We start from the raw sequence: 17,775 nt of genomic DNA on the forward strand, positions 1-17,775 counted from the left end.
TGCAGCATATGGACGTTCCCAGGCGAGGGGTCAAATGGGAGCTGCAGCTGCCCGCCTGCACCAGAGCCACAGCCGCTCAAGATCTCAGCCTCCTCTGCGACCTACACCGCAGCTCATGGCCACTCTGGGTCCTTTAACCCACCGAGCGAGGCAGGGACTGAACCTGCCTCCTCATGGCTACTAGTGACCTTTGAGCCACAACCGGACTCAAATTTGAAATTTAAAGCAATTTTAAAGCCATCATCCAACATGAGGGGAGGTTTTAAAGCTCCCCTACATCAGAGGTGTATACTTAAGCGATAATTTTACCTAGTACTTTATAAATAAAGGATTGATTTTATTTCTGAGGTTCTGAAACAGCACTGGAAATAAGTATCGCAAAAGTTCTTTCAAGTTGGGCCGCCTCGGAACCACTTCCGGCACCTGAGGGCGGGTGATGGTGTCACTTCCGGCAGATGCTGCCACACCCCGGGGGCGGGACCCAAAGGCCCGGCTCCCCTCCCCAAAGAGGCGGGCGGAACCCAGGGCGTCTGCGGCGTTTCCGGCGGGAAGCTTAAGGCGGGACGCACTGGAGTCTGTCGCAGGCAGACGCCCCCGGCGGGCCGCGCCCCGCCATGAAGTTTCGGGCCAAGATTGTGGACGGGGCCTGTCTGAACCACTTCACCCGTGAGTGAGCGGCCGCGTCGGCCCAGGTCGTGGAGAGGAGGGCAGAGTGGAGGGAGGGCGGCCGGGAAGGAGGCAGTGCGCGCGGCTGGGGCCCTGCGAGGAGGGGCGGGGTGGGACCGAAAGGGATGGGGGCCCAGCCGGAGGATGGCGGCGGGCGCAGGTGGACGTGAATGGTTCCTAAAACCGGACTTGCCTTGCGTGGCTTTTCTTAACCTGGTCGCCGGCCCCCAAAGACGCAGACCTCTATTTCCACTCCGGTCCCAGAGCGCTCTCCGCCCCTGCCGGCCTAGTCTTGCCCCCTGCAGGACCCAGCGGCCGCAGGTGGACCCGGAATGAACGAATGCGGCCGATAGGCACCAGTTAGCCTCTGAGTCTGGGTTTCTTTATTCCAATCCTGAGGGCGGCGGGCGATGCTACCGTGCAGGCCTGTTGAGAGGCTGGCGTGACTTCAGCGGGATAAAGCGGTATTCCCGGTGGGTCGTAGTGTAAACGGGATTTTCTCCACCGGGAAAGCTCACCATGCCGAACTGAATCGGGAGTTCTGCAGGCTGACGTGGCGTCTGGGATACTCGGCTTGCTTCTTAGTGATTTCTTATTTTAACCCTTTGCTATAGGAGTCAGTAACATGATAGCCAAGCTTGCCAAAACCTGCACGCTGCGCATCAGCCCGGATAAGTTGAATTTCATCCTCTCTGACAAGGTGGCCAATGGAGGGGTGAGCATGTGGTGTGAGCTGGAACAGGTGAGTGCCAGCTCCTGAGAGGCCTGCAGACTCCCCCTAAATGCCATTGGGAAGGGCGCACATGTTCCCCCCCCCCCCCCGCCTTTTTTCCCTTAGGAGAACTTCTTCAGCGAATTTCAAATGGAAGGTGTCTCTGCACAAAACAACGAGATTTATTTAGAGCTAACGTCGGAAAATTTATCTCGAGCCTTGAAAACTGCCCAGAATGCCAGATCTTTGAAAATCAAGCTGACTAATAAACACTTTCCATGCCTCACAGTTTCTATAGAGCTGGTAAGTAGGAAGGGATCGTTTCTTAAGCTTCCCAGAAGGAATTAGAAGTTATAAGCCTAGGCATGTTAACGCTATGTGGGAAGCTAATTGGTTTTATTGAAATGAAAGCTCTGTCCTCCTTGTGTTTATTTTTTATTTTTAAGGTTTTTTGTTTGTTTGTTTGTTTGTTTGCTTTTTTAGGGCTGCACCCACATCATATGGAAATTCCCAGGGCTAGGGGTCTAATCGGGGCTCCAGCTGCTGGCCTACACCACAGTCACGCAGGATCCAAGCCGCATCTGCGATTTACACCAGAGCTCGTGGCAACGCCATTGCAGATCCTTAACTCTGGATCCTCAACCTCTGGGCGAGGCCAGGGAGCAAACCTGCATCCTCATGGATCCCAGCCACCCAGGTCCTCCTTGCATTTAAATAACGCAAGTATATGTTATCATATACTGTTCAAGTAGGATCCTGCTTCGCCTATGAAGTAACACATCTGCATCTTTTTTCTTAGATTTGCATATTCCAGCATCTCCATTTCTTTCTTTCTTTCTTTCTTTTTTGTATGGTACATGGTTCTTTTTTTCGTTTTTAATTACTCCAATGAGTTTATCACGTCTGTCGTTGTATAATGATCATAACCATCTGATTTCACAGGATTTCCACCCCACAGCCCAGGCACATCCCCCCACCCCCCAGCATCTCCATTTCTTTTACTGGTATTGTCACCCAGTCTAGAAACAGTTGTTTCTCTCCATTTTCACCTTTCAAGTGTTTGTGTGTCCCTCCCTTCTTCCCCTCTTCTGCCATTAACACCTTTTTTTTTTCTTTTTACAGTCACACCTGAGGCTTTGCAAATTCCCAGGCTAGGGGTCAAACTGGAGCTGTGGCTGCCAGCCTGTGGCACAACCTTAGCAATACCAGATCTTGAGCCGCATCTGTGACCCACACCACAGTTTGTGGCAACTCCAGATCCTTAACCCACTGGTGGAACGAGGCCAGGGATCGAACCTGCATCCTCTCAGAGACAACATCAGGTCCTTAACCTGCTGAGCCACAACGGGAACTCCTGTGTACTTTTATTTGATGTGTGAGCACCGCATTTAATTTAATGCTCTATGGAGGAGGATTCCTTTTCTTCATACTTTTTTCTCAGCTCTTTGCAGTTAGGCAGTTCTTAGAGCTAATCAGAGTATTTCACTTCACAATGTAAGGGTAGTATGGTTCTCCAGATGCTTAAAGAAAAGCAAAATAGTAACATATACTACTTTTCTATCTTGAAGTGCAGGATATCTTGCTTCATTATGAGTCTCATAGGAGCCTCTGCACATAGACAAGCCTAGTTTTATCCTTCCAGTGAAGGGTCTCTCGGTCCCTTCTGCACAGCGAGTATGCCTCACGACTTTACGCACGCTGTTCCCCTGCCTGGGACAACACTGTGCCCCTCGTCCCTGTTTTTCTGTGGCTGGCAGCTTCTTGTTCTGGTCCGATCTGAAACATCACCTCTCAGAGAAGCTTTCCTGAGCTCCTAGCTAAGAACCTCCTCACATGCTCGCCTGGTTGCTGTTTGACTGCAGTAGTGATTGTACACATTGCATCAGCTCACACAGTTTGTGCGTTCTCTTCCTTACTGACCCATGCGTACCGTTGGCACCTCGGGGGCTTTATCTCGTTCTTGTTGAGGACACTTCCAGCTCCTAAGAGGACCCAGAGCTGGAACAGCACCTCATTAATATGTGCTAAATGGACTCTGATGAGTGACTTGAGAACATTCTATTAAATTTGGTATCAACTTTTTTTGTCTTTCAGTTCTTTTTTCAAGTTATAAAAATCGTTTAAATTCTTCTCTTGGCAGTTATCCTTGTCAAGCAGTAATCGCATTGTGACACATGACATCCCCGTAAAGGTTATTCCTAGAAAACTGTGGAAGGACTTACAAGAACCTACAGTCCCAGAGGCTGACGTGAGTGATGCCTCCTGTCCTCTCCTCACCGCACAGTAAATGGTGTGATTTGAAGTCTCTGATTTCAGTTACAGTCTTGCCGTATGTTTTATTTAAGAGTTGTGTGGTATCTGAAAAGCAAGTGGCATTCATTTTTAAAGGATACTCCGGGGGAAGAAATTGGAATATTTGCCTTTAGTTGCTTACGTAAAACATCTTAAAATAGTGTTGTGTATGACAGAAACACCACGCTCCTTACAGTTAGGAGATAGTCTTGCTCAATAATGGTGCTTAGAACTAAAGTGGCACGTGGAGGACCGTGGCACCTCTCAGGAGCGATGGTCCTCGGCCCCAGGGTGGGTTTCTCAGGACTTGGTTTTTTCCTCGTCTTATAAGGAGTGATGTCCCAGGTGTGTGTAAGGGCCGAAAGGAGAGGCTGTTGTAGATCTTCTGACACAAGCCCCGGAGCCACTGGAAATGAAGCTGATCCCAAAGGGTCCTCTGCCTCCTGCTCACAATTCGCTGAAGAAGAGACTGTGAACATACACTGAACGGAGTCCTCACACGACCTCTCCTGGAAGACATCTACACTGGGAAAAAGCCGGCACTGTTGTATCCCAGTCTGAGCACTGCCGCAGGCGCTGCCCCGTGTTTTTGCACCGAGTAGGAGAAGGCCAGGTGTGAGCCCCGCAGGGGACAGCCTCTGCCGGGCTGTCTCACTCCCCTAGGGCGTGTACGGGGCATCTCAGCTGCAGGGCTGTAGTCCTAGAACCAGAAGAAAGCCCGCAGGGACGTGGTCGCTGAGGTAACCGGAGGCAGGCAGGAGTTGGTGAAGCTGTAGAGTTTTTATATTTTAAAAACACCTTTTTCAGACAATTTAAAAACAGGATTCCAGGGGTTTTAAGCGTACACATGTTCCGGAGATAACCAGCACTTTTCAGTACTTGGTTGTGTTCTGTTTTTCACACTCCCGATCTTTCTCGTTGGCTTCATAGGTTAGTATCTATTTACCAGCCTTGAAGACGATGAAAAGTGTTGTGGAAAAGATGAAAAACATCAGCAATCACCTTGTAAGTTCTCATTTCTTCAGAAAGAGCTCCTAAGTGCATGCTTTGAGCTCCGTGTCCTGGGAGGGGCCTCCTCTGGTGGAGGCTTGGGGGCCTCACGTTCAAGTTCTGGGACCTGCATGGGCGGGTCCCTCCCCCAGCCCTGGGGGCTGGCCTGCTGTTGAGAGCCTGCGGTTTTACGGTTTTACGGGTGCTCCTAGAAACCCATTCCAGTGCTTTTCAGCTCTCCTCACTTGTGTTTGCCCTTGTTTCCCGTTTATATTTATGGTGTGTTAAGACATTGCGCAGTTCTGGCTTTCTTTCCTTCTGTTTTGGATAGAATATTCTCTGTCTTGTCTGAGAACGTGCATGCGTTTTTATGACCACTAATGCTGGCAGTGAGTTGAGTGTCTGTCTACTTGCCACATGTCTCAGTGAGCCTGGGACAAAGAGCCCCTAGAATACATGCCTCTTCCTCCGAGCAGCTCCTAGGCCAGGTGGACGGGCGGGCTGACTTTCCTGTTGTGCAGGTCTGGTGTCAGGGATGCTATAATGTGACAGTGATGGGGAATTGTGTGGGTCCTCCTTCACTCCTGGGCCTCTCCTGAGTTCCTCACTCGCCCTCCCCAAAACTCGTCTGAGTATGTTTCGGTCCCCCTGAGGAAGCATCAGCTGTTGCCCTTCACTGTCCCCAGGCCTCGTCACCTGCCACATGGCCACACTTCCTTGCAGAGCCACTCTAGACTCTTCACCCACCCCGCAATGCCAGCTCTTTCCAGAGTCCCTCTCTGCCATTTCATATCCAGCGGCTTCTCTCCCACCTTCCCCTGGGAGAGTCTCACAGTCCCTCGAAATTCCCAGACCGTCTCCCGCTGCCCTGGCTGTAAGCCCCTCTGCTGGGCTGCTCTGCGCAGCACTACGTGATAAGTTACCTGCTAACATCTTAAAAGCCCCGTTGAGCCGGCGGCTCCCTGAATAGGGGAACTGTCTTAACCATCTCTGCGTGGTAGCCACCCACTGTGGGTTGCCACTTGTAGGCGGTTTATAGGTATTAGTGCATGGACCTGGAATGATGTGTAGATTTAGGAGATCTTTGGAATTACAAAAGTTTTGTGAAGCCTAGAAAACGTTTATGGGCTGTTTTATCTCTGCAGTTGTGTTCACTTAGGAGTGTTTTTCTTTCGTGACTTAATCTTTATAGATTTCATTTTAATTTACAGTCAGCTTCTGGTGGAGCAGTGTGTGCTGTGCAGAACTGGTGTCCTGTGCCGCCCTTGATGTTGATCCAGTTGTCAGGCTGGAAGCTTCCTCTGGGCGTATCCTGGGCACCCCCAGAGAGGTTCAGAGAGGCCCAGGAGAGAAAAGGCAGGGCAATTAATTCAAGGATCCAATTGTTTTTTCTTTTGGTCGAGTGGAAATGAGTCAGCAAAGTTGCTTAGATAAAATCATCCGTGGTGTTTTTCTCTTCCCTAGAGTGTTTAAAAACAAGTAAGAATTTTGTGGAGTGGCTACTGCAATTTGAAATACTAAACAGAAAGTTTATCGAGCATATGGCAAGTTAGAGTAGGGAGCAGCCCTATAAAGGCAAAAAAAGGACAAAAAAATAAATAAAGTGAATCCGGAGTTCTTGTTGTGGCACAGTGGAAACAATCATACTAGGAACCATGAGGTTGCGGGTTTGATCCCTGGCCTCGCTCAGTGGGTTAAAGATGTGGTGTTGCCCTGAGCTGTGGTGTGGGTCACAGACGCGGCTCGGATCCCGTGTTGGCTGTGGCTGTGGCGTAGGCCGGCAGCTGTTGGTCTGATTTGACCCTTAGCCTGGGAACCTCCTTATGTTCGAGCATGGTCCTAAAAAGCAAAAAAAAAAAAAAGTAAAGTGAATCTAGGACATTCAAGCTGCTTTTTTTTTTTTTTTTTGCCTCACCAGCATGTGGAAGTTCTCAGGCCAGGGATCAAACCCTGTGCCACAGCAGCAACCCAAGCCACTGTAGTGACAACAGGGGAGCCTTAACCTGCTGTGCCACGAGGGAATTCCTCAAACTGCTTTCTTGACTAAATCTTTATATAGAGCTACTGTTTCTCAAAAGTGATGAGAATTTACAGGTAAATATTGAGTGTGCTTATTTGAAACAGCCAGGCCTGTGTCAGGTGTTGGCTTTACAGAGCCCCAATAAGCAAGTCCGGAATATTCACAAGGGTCGCTTTACATATTTTATGTCAGTCAGGTGTTGTTTCTGTATAGTAGAGTTGGCTTAGCAGCATAACCATGTATTCCTGAGTGGAGAGGGAGCAGTCCTGAACTGAATACCTCCCATCAGAGGGCGTTTGCTAGGCTATGCAAGGAAGCAGGGAAGACTCTTTTTCCGTGCAATATCAAAGCTTTAGATATCAGCTCACCCAAGTTTAAACAATGTTTTTGATTTTGTTTCTAGAATGAGAACTATTAGGAGTTCAGTAATTTGGAGGAACATGAATGAGGAATTCGAGATCCTGTTCCCAAGTGTAGACAGACTTAGCTGTGGCACAGCCCAGAGGAGCAGGGAGTTCATTCTCCACCAGTCTCACCCCTCCTCCCTCCGTGCTGCGCCTTCGGCCCACCTCAGCCCCAAGTGGACCGCCGCCTTTGGCTTTCCACTGGACGGGTGGCTGTCTTGAATTATTGTTTGAGTAAATACGGACTTGGGAACTGCCTGGGCTTCCCAAACACCTGCCAGGCTTAGAAATGGGGAGATGCCAACATCAAAAGTAGTGCAGGGGCATTCCTACCGTGGCGCAGTGGGTTAAAAATCCCACTGCAGTGGCTCAGGTTGCTGCCACGGCACAGGTTCAATCCCCTGCCCAGCACGGTGGGTTAAAAGATCCGGTGTTGTTGCAGCTGTGGCTCAGATTCAATCCCAGGCTTGGGAACTTGCATATGCCATGGGCGAGGCCATAAAATTAAAAAAAAAAAAAAAAAGTGCAGTAGGCCATGGGCCAATTCACAAAATCTTAAGCCATATCTTGGTACATGTATCTTTCTCTGAACTTCATTTCTAGGTTCTGCTCAGTCCAGAGACCCAGCTGGTTGGTGGAGGGTGGAGGTTGAAAGGAAAGGGCCCCTCGATCCTGGGAGAAATCCGGGGCACTGTTGGGAGTGAGGGGCGACACGGGAGGCCTGGCGTTGGGGGGGGGGCGGGGTCACCAAGTGCAGATGTGCTGTGAATGCAGAGATCTCAGCGCCCACGGGGCCCTGGACAGTATCTCTGGGCCTCTCCAAATGTGGAAATCTCCCCTCCCAACATCTGACTTTACTTGATAGGTAAACACTTATGTTGCCCTGAAATTCTGAAGGCTTTCTGGTTACGTCGAATTGGTAGTTAAAATAGGTGGTTTGGCCCATTTGTAAAAATAAGGCAGTTGGCGAGCTTACAACCTCCACGTTCCCCGCTGTCCTCCTTGCTCCATTTCACGCCAGTTACATGATGTCCGCAGAGTCAGAGTGCCTGGCAGAGGCCCCCCCACCTCCCCCCCGCCCCCCTTTCCCATGCTCAGGTCTTCCTTCTGCGCTTAGAGGGGCTGCTCTGGGGACTTCTGAGTTCCCGGTTCTCCAGCCTTGTTGTTGATCTGTCACTGATGCCGTGTGGGACTTGGTGCTGTCAGGATGTACTGGGCTTTGAGGGGGGGGCCACCTTGTCACCTAGTTTGTTGGAAGCTGACATCCACTTTGTTTTTTCCCTTTTGCTTTTCCTTCTTAAGACTGTAAAATACTCAATTTGCAGATTATTGAAGCAAACCTAAATGGAGAATTGAACTTGAAAATAGAAACTGAACTAGTGTGTATTACAACTCATTTTAAAGATCTTGGAAATCCTCCGTTAGGTATGTTTCCCAGTGGGCCTTATTGTGCTTTTGATAAATCAGTTGTTTCAGATGACACGCCTTCCTCTAGATGTAGGGCTCTAAATGGAAAATGGTTGAAATTCGGAACAATGCAGTGCTTGGGGAGGGAACACATAATTGAGGTTGAGTCCCTTGTTGCTGCAGTGTGGTGGGAAGGTCAGCCTCCAGGCATAAGGGGCTCTGCCTCCGCTGGGTGGCTGAAGGACTGGCCTTGCGCTCACCACGTGCAGAAGTCTGGGCTGGGGCTGGATAGTGTCCTTGAATTCCTGTTTCTGCTACTAAAGATGGCAGTTTCTCATCTGAGATGGAGTCAGAAATGTACATAACATTTCTTAATTTCTCCTACTTTAGTCTCTTTGGTACTTAGAAAATTATATTCGCAAATACAAGCTTTTCACACATCATCAGATTTTTTGTCTCATACAAGGTGCTGAGGGACTATGGAATCTGTACAATAAGCTGTGGCTGAGCGGATGGACTCAGGGATTAGAAGCTGTGCTGCAGAGCACACAGCAGTGGGCAGGCCTTGGAAGCAGTGTTCCAGCAGGGAGCCAGGCAGAGGCCCTGGGGACAGTGCTCACTAGCATGAAAACGGTTCTCGTCATCCATGGGCTCCCAGGTAGATCTGATAAGGCCCCTGTCAGTTTAAGAATTAGGAGTTCCCGTCGTGGCGCAGTGGTTAACGAATCCGACTAGGAACCATGAGGTTGCGGGTTCGGTCCCTGCCCTTGCTCAGTGGATTAACGATCCGGCGTTGCCGTGAGCTGTGGTGTAGGTTGCAGACGCAGCTCGGATCCCGAGTTGCTGTGGCTCTGGCGTAGACCAGTGGCTCCTGCTCCTATTCGACCCCTAGCCTGGGAACCTCCATATGCCTCGGGAGCGGCCCAAAGAAATAGCAAAAAAAGACAAAAAAAAAGAAAGAATTAAAATTTATTACTGCATGTGTCCTTATTACAGACACACTTGAGCGCAGCATTGAGAGGGCTGGCACTTTGTAGTGAAGGGCACGCTGCTGGAGCAAAGTGAAATCCGTGTGAATACAGCTTTGATAGCAGCTGCACCGAGTGACGTGTTTTGGATTCCTCACTTTGTTTGATAATAAAGAAGGGCTTTGATCCTTCCTGCAGTGGAGAGGAGGACAGTTCCTTTCATTCCACTTGATCATGAGAGGCCTTCCTTTCGCTGTGTATGTGTTTCTAATAGATAACCAGCTTCTTTGACCTGAAGGAGGACATGGGGTCATATTTCAGATCCCTGTAAATGAGGATTCCCTGGAAATTAGCCTAGTGTTTTGAAGAGTGAGCACTTCAGTGTTTGCTTAGCGAATGATTCCTGAGTATCATGCAGTACTGCAGGCTGCCCAAATCAGTGGTAACGTTAAGGCGTCTACTTAACTAAACAGTCACTGTGCTGTCTCTGGGTTCCCTGTTCCACCTAAAGATAATTGTATTTTAAAATGTTCTGTCATTTTAGCTTCTGAAAACACTTCGCAAGATGGAAACTCAGAACAAATGGCTGAAGTGCAAATAGATATTAGGAAGCTCTTACAGTTTCTTGCTGGACAACAAGTAAATCCTACAAAGGCCACATGCAGTAAGTTTGCATTTTGATTTGTTTTTCATATTTCAGATACTTTAATCAGTTGTAGTGTTAACAAGCTGTATGCAGTCTCGTAAAAGCCGCAAAACAGTTCAGGCACGTGGACTCCAGTTTCTGGGGTATTGGGTGTTTTGAGTATTTGGGTGTTTTTGGCTACAAAAACACCTGCAAGGACTCTTGGCTCCTGGAGGCCTGCAGCCATAGTGCATGGAGATGGGCCTGGGCTGCCTCGTCTGGCGTCACATGGGGTCTGCATCAGGAGAGCAGCCGCAGGGGCCTGCCCAGCCCAGCCTGGTTGTGTTAATCCAGTGTTAACCTGTGCGGAGTCCCTGACGCCACTGGGCTTGGATTTAAGTTCCCATCTCAGTGCATTTGTTCCCTCCCTCTGTCTAAACATGACCTTTTCCTTTATCCTGTGTCTTGTCATCCATGCTTCCTCTCGACTCCTGATTGATTGATTGATTGATTTGCCTTTTTTAGGGCCATATTCACGGCATATGGAAATTCCCAGGCTAGCGGTCACATCAGAGCTGCAACTGCCAGCCTACGCCACAGCCACAGCAGTGCGGGATCTGAGCCGTGTCTGTGACCTACACCATAGCTCATGGCAGTGCCTGATCCTTAACCCACTGAGCAGGGCCAGAGATTGAACCCGTGTCCTCATAGATACTAGTTGGATTTGTTTCCACTGCACCACAACGGGAACTCCTACCTGATTTTTAACAGTGGTTTTTAACGCTAGTCTCTTGATTCTGGTTGGCCTGTCTTTCTCAGTTTCACACCTGCTTCATCACCCTTCATTCCTTGATCATATGAGGAAGGGCTCACTTGCTGAGAATTTTTCAAGGCTCTGTTTCCTTGCTATCGAGATCACAGCCATTGAAAGTAAACTGTGGCCTTGCTTGCAAGTGACACCAGATGCGTGTGAACTCCCAGCCTGAGCACTCAGCCTCCAGTGAACAGAGCTGAGAAGGGTGGCCCAGGATGACTGGTAATCATCAAATGGTCAGCACTCTGTAGAGAAGCATTAGAAAATTCTAGATGGCTCTGTTAAAGGGAGGGGAGAAGCATGAGTGCAGGAGGAAGGCATTAGGTGGGGAGAGAGCCCAGGAGGAGGGTCGGAGAACCCTGTCGGGAAAGGAGCAGCGAGAGCCCCTGGATTCTGGGGTCGTGCTGCGAGGTGCCAGATCCACCTGCGCTGCATCTTGAGCAGCTGTGGTGTGGGTGCTCCTCGGGCTGAGGGAGCAAGGTCCTCGTAGGTTTCAGCCAGTGCTTCCCAGATTGTCAGCGTGGACACCCATCACCGGGGCCTTGTTAAGTGCTGATGCCTCTTCAGAGCCTGGAGTCTGTCCTCGGAAAAAGCTCCTAGTGATGCCCCACGCAGGTCCTTGGCAGCCACCCCTCCCGTCTGCATAGTGGAAGCGTGGGGAGGGGTGTGGCCCCAGCTGCGCTGCGTCAGGCCTGAGCCTGCATCCCAGCGGCTCCTGACTCAGAAAGGTGACTGGTGCACCCAAAGGTGGCAGAGAGGGGGACTGGCAGATGAAGGCAGCCAGAGCTGACTTTCTCACACCGTTTCTTTCGCCCCTGGACCTCCTTTTCTGCCAGCAGTTCTGTCTTTGGGGCATCGTCCTCCAGGTGTTGGCTCCGCTGCCTCTGTCAGCACTTTTCCTGAGTAGTGTCTTTCTGCTGGTCCTCGGGGTCCCCTCCCCACCTTCCCTCCTCCTGGGACTGGTCTCTGCAGCCAGGCTCGGCTCTCGGTCCGCCCTTCCCCTCACCACCTGGCTTGATCTGCTTCGGCCAGCTCTCCTCAGGGGTGGCCTGCCCCGCAGCTCACCTGCCTCGGCGGCGTGACCTCCCCTGGCTCGCTGCTCTGTGTCCCAGGCCTGGGGCCTTGGCACCGCCCCAGCCTCGGAGGCTGCCTCCTGCACGTCCCACGGCTGGCTCAGGCTGTGCCGGGGGAGGGGGGCGGGGGACGACGCTGCCTGCCCCAGGCACGTTGACCGGGGTTGGGGAGGTTCTGGGAAGTCTGCCCTGTGTGTTTTTCACCGGAGACCTCAGCAGCTTCCTGGGGGCAGTCTGTGGGTGAGGTGGCGCCCCGTGGTGTCCCAGGGGCTGGTGGACAGGTGGGGGAGGCCGTGTGCCTCAGGGGCGATGCGGGGAGAGGCTGCGGCAGCCTTGCGAGGGGAGAACGTGTTGCTGGAGCGGGTCTGTACAGCGGAGGCTTCTTTCCCCCCAGATATCGTGAGGAACAAGATTGTCCACTTTGACCTGCTGCACGAGGATGCTTCCCTGCAGTACTTCATCCCCGCGCTGTCATAGCACCCCCTCCCCGGACGGGGCCTGGGACCTGGGTCTCAGCCCGAAGGCAGTGGGTGATGTCTTCTAAGTCATTGTCTGTGTTCGCACAGCCGATCCGGTGTGTTTTTACTTTTTCCTTCTATAATATTTTAACTAGAAATTGAATTAATGATATATATTTCTTTATATTACTTCTTTGTTCTGTCTGCTTTGTTTTGCCGCTAAGAGATTGAAAGGATAAAATTAATTTTTTTCAGACTTTAAACTTTCTTATCGAAGTTGTGAACATTCTCCTGTATTTAGAATTGGTGTGGTAATCAAAATTGGCAAAAATAAGAGTTCCCGTCATGGTGCAGCAGAAACAAATCAGCTAGGAACCATGAGGTTGAGAGATCGATCCCTGGCCTCACTCAGTGGGTTAAGGATCCGGCATTGCTGTGAGCTGTGGTGTAGGACGCAGGCATGGCTCAGATCCTGTGTTGCTGTGGCTGTGGTGTAGGCTGGCAGCTGTAGCTCCGATTAGACCCCTAGCCTGGGAACCTCCATATGCTGCAGGTGCGGCCCTAAAAAAAAAAAAAAATGGCAAAAATAATGTTTGTTGGGCGTGACACTTTTGTCTCCAAGGCCCTGTCTCCAGCTCAGCATGTTGTAGGGGACAGACCTGGAGCCCTTAAGTTTCCATGCACTTGCCTATCCTGGGCCATCACTTGGAGACTCTCCTTTCACCTCGGTCACCCAGAGCATCAGTGGGTGTCTGGCTGTATGTAGCGTGTGGAGTCTTGATGTGACATCCACGAGTCGGCCCCTGGTGGTGCTGTGAGAGCTGGTCCAGCTGACCCAGCTCTCTAGGCCCTTGCTCCTCCAGTGCCTTCCTGAGGCCGGTGTGGTCCCAGGTTGTAATCCTTATAATTCTTTCTTCCCCATCGCAGTGGATCTGTTGTTCTGGAAAGAACAGCTGTGTATTTACAGGAGAAACAAACAAGAAGTTTCAGCCAGTGTCTGTGTTCAGCAATGAGATGATGTTTCTGTCTGGGTGTCATGGCTGATGTGGGTGCTGGTGGGTCCGCTTTCTCATTTTTCATCGTAATTCCTATTTTGAGTGACTCTCACCTGTCCTCTGGAGGTGGACATCATAAGCATGACCTTACCGTCACCACACCAGCGTGAAAAGCAAGGCAATTGCTTCGGAGAAAAGGAAGAAATGGGACAACAGCCACACTGAGAAATTATTCTATGTATTTTCCCATTATTTGGTAAAAGCACTGTTTTTGAATGACTCCTCCAGTGTTTACTAATGTTAGTTTAAATGGGATGTAATATTTTGTTAAACTAACACTTTTAAAATCAGAGTCAGAATATCCTTTGAGTTTTTTTTTTTTTTAAGGCCGCACCTGCATCGTATGGAAGTTCCCAGGCTAGGAGGTTGAATTGCCCTACACCACAGCCACAGCAGTGCAGTATCTGAGCCGAGTCTCTGACCTACACCACAGCTCACGCCAGTGCCAGATTCTTAACCCACTGAGCAAGGCCAGGGGTCAAACCCATCTCCTCATGGACACTAGTTGGGTTCTTAACCTGCTGAGCCAGGAACTCCTCATTTGAATTTCGAAGTCTCCCCTTTATGGCTTATAGCAAAATTAATTCTAGCTATAGTGATGAAACGTAAAAATCATGACGTACAATGAAGCAATACCTGAAAATAGTTTAATGAAACTTAGATTTCTGTTAAGATGTGCTAGTGGCTTACCAACCTGGAAGATTAGTTCTTCCTGATTATTCCAGTGATGGTTTTCGGTGTATGATGAAGATGGTGTAAGTTCATCTCCTCACCTGCGTCACACAGAGCGCCCTCAGTTTTCAGCCCCCCGTCGTCCAGGTGTCAGACACGCAGGCCTTGTGCGGAGGACGCAGGCAGGGCCTGGGCAGATCAGAGCAGCACAGGCATTCTGAGGCTTGATTTGGCAGAGTAGGTTAAGTGACCTGCCCCAGGCCACATAGCTGATGGCAGGGCTGGGATTAGAATCAAACCAGACATAATTTCCATCATCCCATATAGTTTTTTTTGTTTGTATGTTTGTTTTTTAAAGTCTCGCTTTATTATTATTATTGTCTTTTTGACTTTTTCTAGGGCCACTCCCTCGGCACATGGAGTTCCCAGGCTAGGGGTCGAATTGGAGCTGTAGCCACCCGCCCACACCAGAGCCACAGCAACGGGGTCCGAGCCGTGTCTGCGACCTACACCACAGCTCAGGGGAACGCCAGATCCTCAACCCATTGAGCAAGGCCAGGGATCGAACCCGCAACCTCATGGTTCCTAGTCGGATTCATTAACCACTGCGCCACGACGGGAACTCCCCTCACCCCATATAGTTAAGTAAACCTGATTTGATGGTTTTCTGGATGGCTCAAGGTTTTCTCTGGGTGGGTGTGGCCAAGGGGGCCTTCTGAGTTGGAGTTGAGGCGCTGGGGTCTCTTGCTGATGGTTGGTGAGACTTGCTGCTTTGTGTTTGCCTCGGCCTCCGCCTCCCACAGAGCTGTTGAGCGAGGGTGGCCCTTCTTCCCGCACTGCTGGGAGCTGATGGAAACTGCAGCCCGGGGCAGCGAGCAGTGCTGCTTCTCTGCACAGTTTACCAAAGCAAGGTCGCTGGGCCAGGACATAGCAGTTTAGTCCATTTAGAGGAAGGAATATAATTTGAAAAATTAACTTATTTCAAGACTGACATCTCAAAGTGTTGAGCTTTCTTTCTTTCTGTCTTTTTAGGGCCGCATTCGAGGCATATGGAGGTTCCCAGGCTAGGGATTGAATTGGAGCTGCAGCTACCAGCCTACACCACAGCCACAGCAACACGGGATCCGAGCCACATCTGTGACCTACACCACAGCTCGCAGCAATCAGATCCTCACGGAGTGAGGCCAAGGATCGAGCCTGTGTCCTCATGGATGCCTGTTAGATTCGTTTCTGCTGAGCCACAGAGGGAGGTCCAGAGTGTTGAGGTTTCTTTGTAAATAGCTTTCTGGCTTTTAGAGACACACCTCGATGGTGCTCGTGTAAGACTCAGCTGTGTGGAGGGCTGTTCCGGGTGGCCATGCTCAGACCCAGGTCGCTTTGGGAACCACGTCTGGAGCTCAGTCTGTTCAGGGTCAGGGGTGTTTAAGAATCCCTGATCCCCAGTGGGCAGAGACTGTCCGAGCTCCTGGTCATCCTCCCTACGGGGCCTCTTACCCACCACAGTCCCCAGGGCCTGGTGGGGGCAGTCCTGGACTGCGGCCTCAGCGGCAGCCCTGGGCTGGAATCCCGGCCCTGCTGCAGGAGCAGCGGGGGTTTCACGGTGCCCACGTTCTTGGTGGGTGTGGCCCAGTGAGCAGAGCATGGTTTTGAAGAGCTGCAGGTCTGCCCTTTTATGCGGATTCTAATGGGGGTTTGCAAGGAGGCTTGGACACTTTTCTGTGTTTTTACAGCTGCTTCTCAGTGCAGGAGGGACGAGCCGTCTCTTTGACTGTTAGCCTCCGTAACGAGACGACCAGGGGAAGCATGAGGCCCCTCAGCCACTGCTGTGGGAGTGTGGACTCTGTGTGTGCGCCTTCTTCGGAGTCCAGTCTGGTGTGGGTGACGTATGAAAGCCTTCAGAGGGGTGTGTGCCCTTTGCTTTAATACTCCTTTTAGGAATTTACACACACATTCGCATATTCGAAGGTGTTTGAGGAGTTTCTGATGTGGCGCAGTGGGTTGATGATCCGGCTTGTCGCGGTGCCATTCCAGCTCAGTTCCCGGCCTGGCGCAGCGGCTTAAGGATCTGGTGTTACCGCAGCTGTGGCTGGAATTCCGTTCCTGGCCCAGGAACTCCCACATGACTCTGTATGGCCCAAAAAGAAAAAAAAAGAGTCTTTTATACAGTTCTACTAAAAAAACATGAAATAGGGGGGATTGGTTAAACAATCTATAGTTTGATACAGTGTTTCATACTCTAATGTTGCAGAAAAAAATGTACTAATAATGCAAAATGTCTGTGACTTCCAGTTAAGTTACAAAAAGCAGATCAGGCTTTCGTGTGTACCGTGTGTACCGTCTGATCCCAGTTTGGAGAATAACAATGTATGTGTGTGCGTGATAGAAAAAGATTGGGAAAATAGGTACCAGCATTTAAACGTGGTTATTTCTGGATGTTTGATTTCAACTTTTGTAAACTTAAGTATTTTCTAAAACTTTTATAATTGGCTTTGTAACGAAAATAAATCATTTTTACGGGACTGAGTAATACTTGTTATTTGAATGCAGTACATAATCAGCTGGCAATTGTAGTTTCCTAAATATTGGACTTGAGACTTAATTTTCACAGCACATCCTCCGAAGCAGCTCATGACGGGGCATCACCAGTTTCTGGAGCCTGTGGTCTTACCAAACGGGAACGAAGCCTCAGTGTGACTTGGGGGTCTGCCTGCATCACTCTGTTCCTAGTGATGCAGGCAGACCTCCCTTCAGACTGGACGTGTCGGAAACAACCAGGAGACAGTGGTGGCTCAAATTCAGCTCTGCAGGGGGAGCTTAGCGGGGCCATCTGCCAGGGACCGTGGCGTTGTCCTGAATCAGCCTTGCCTTGCAAATGCAGGGTTTGACTTTTGTCACGTGGTCTGGATTGATGTAAATGCAGAGCTTTCTAAGGACGACTTTTATTCATGTTTTAGGATATCAATTCTATAAAAGAATACACTTGGCGTGGCTTTAAATGTGTGTTTGGTTGGTCCTTCCGGTTCCTTAAGTTGTAAAGTTAGGTGTTGGTTTGAGATCCTTTTTTTTAATGTAGGCATTTAAAGTTCCGCATTTCCCTTTTTCTGCATCTCCTAAGTTTTGGTGCCTTCATTCATTTCCAAGTATTTTCTAGTCTGCATTGATTTCTCCTCTGCCCCGCTGGTTGTTCTAGAGTGTGTTGTATAATTTCTGTATGTTTGGGAATTTTCCATTTTTCTTCTGCTGATGAATTCTGACTTCATCTGTTGTGTTCAGAGAAGATATCTTACTTTATGTGATATTTATCTTTTAAAGTCTACTGAGGCCTAAGGTACAGGCTCTTGGAGAATGTCCCCTGTGCTCTTGAACAGAATGTGTCCCTGCTGTTAAGTAGGGTGTCCCCTGCATGTGACGTCTACTTAGTGCCTGGTACGTGTGAGGCCTGGTGAGTCTGGTTGGTTTGCTGTGTTTTTGGCTCTCTGTTCCCTCACCTGTATTCTGTCTTGTTTTCTATCCATCACTGAGAGTTGGGTGTTAAAACTGCCCAACACCAGGCAGCGATCGGGGCTGTCTGCGAAGGTGGCGGCCCAGACTTCAGGAGTCCAGCTGGGCAGCACAGGAC

The 17,775-nt window shown here is 49.9% G+C and overlaps 1 protein-coding gene across 4 annotated transcripts; it reads left to right on the forward strand.

Annotated features, from left to right (window-relative positions):
- Nucleotides 1–508: 508 nt before the first annotated feature.
- On the forward strand, nt 509–17,152 carry HUS1 (HUS1 checkpoint clamp component). 4 transcript variants are annotated; one of them, XM_047763224.1, is made up of 9 exons: nt 510–666; nt 1,281–1,408; nt 1,505–1,681; nt 3,519–3,626; nt 4,601–4,675; nt 8,410–8,509; nt 10,004–10,123; nt 12,366–12,545; nt 15,887–17,152. In XM_047763224.1, exons 1-8 carry the CDS (start codon nt 615–617, stop codon nt 12,446–12,448), a joined length of 843 nt encoding a protein of 280 aa, XP_047619180.1. In that variant the 5' UTR covers nt 510–614; the 3' UTR covers nt 12,449–12,545; nt 15,887–17,152. The 4 variants fall into 4 exon arrangements, with proteins under 4 accessions (XP_047619183.1, XP_047619182.1, XP_047619180.1 ...); XM_047763225.1 differs by having other exon boundaries at nt 630–692; XM_047763227.1 differs by lacking the exon at nt 8,410–8,509 and having other exon boundaries at nt 509–666.
- Nucleotides 17,153–17,775: the final 623 nt, after the last annotated feature.

This window comes from Phacochoerus africanus, chromosome 16, assembly GCF_016906955.1.
Source record: "Phacochoerus africanus isolate WHEZ1 chromosome 16, ROS_Pafr_v1, whole genome shotgun sequence".
Classification (NCBI taxonomy): Eukaryota; Metazoa; Chordata; class Mammalia; order Artiodactyla; family Suidae; genus Phacochoerus; species Phacochoerus africanus.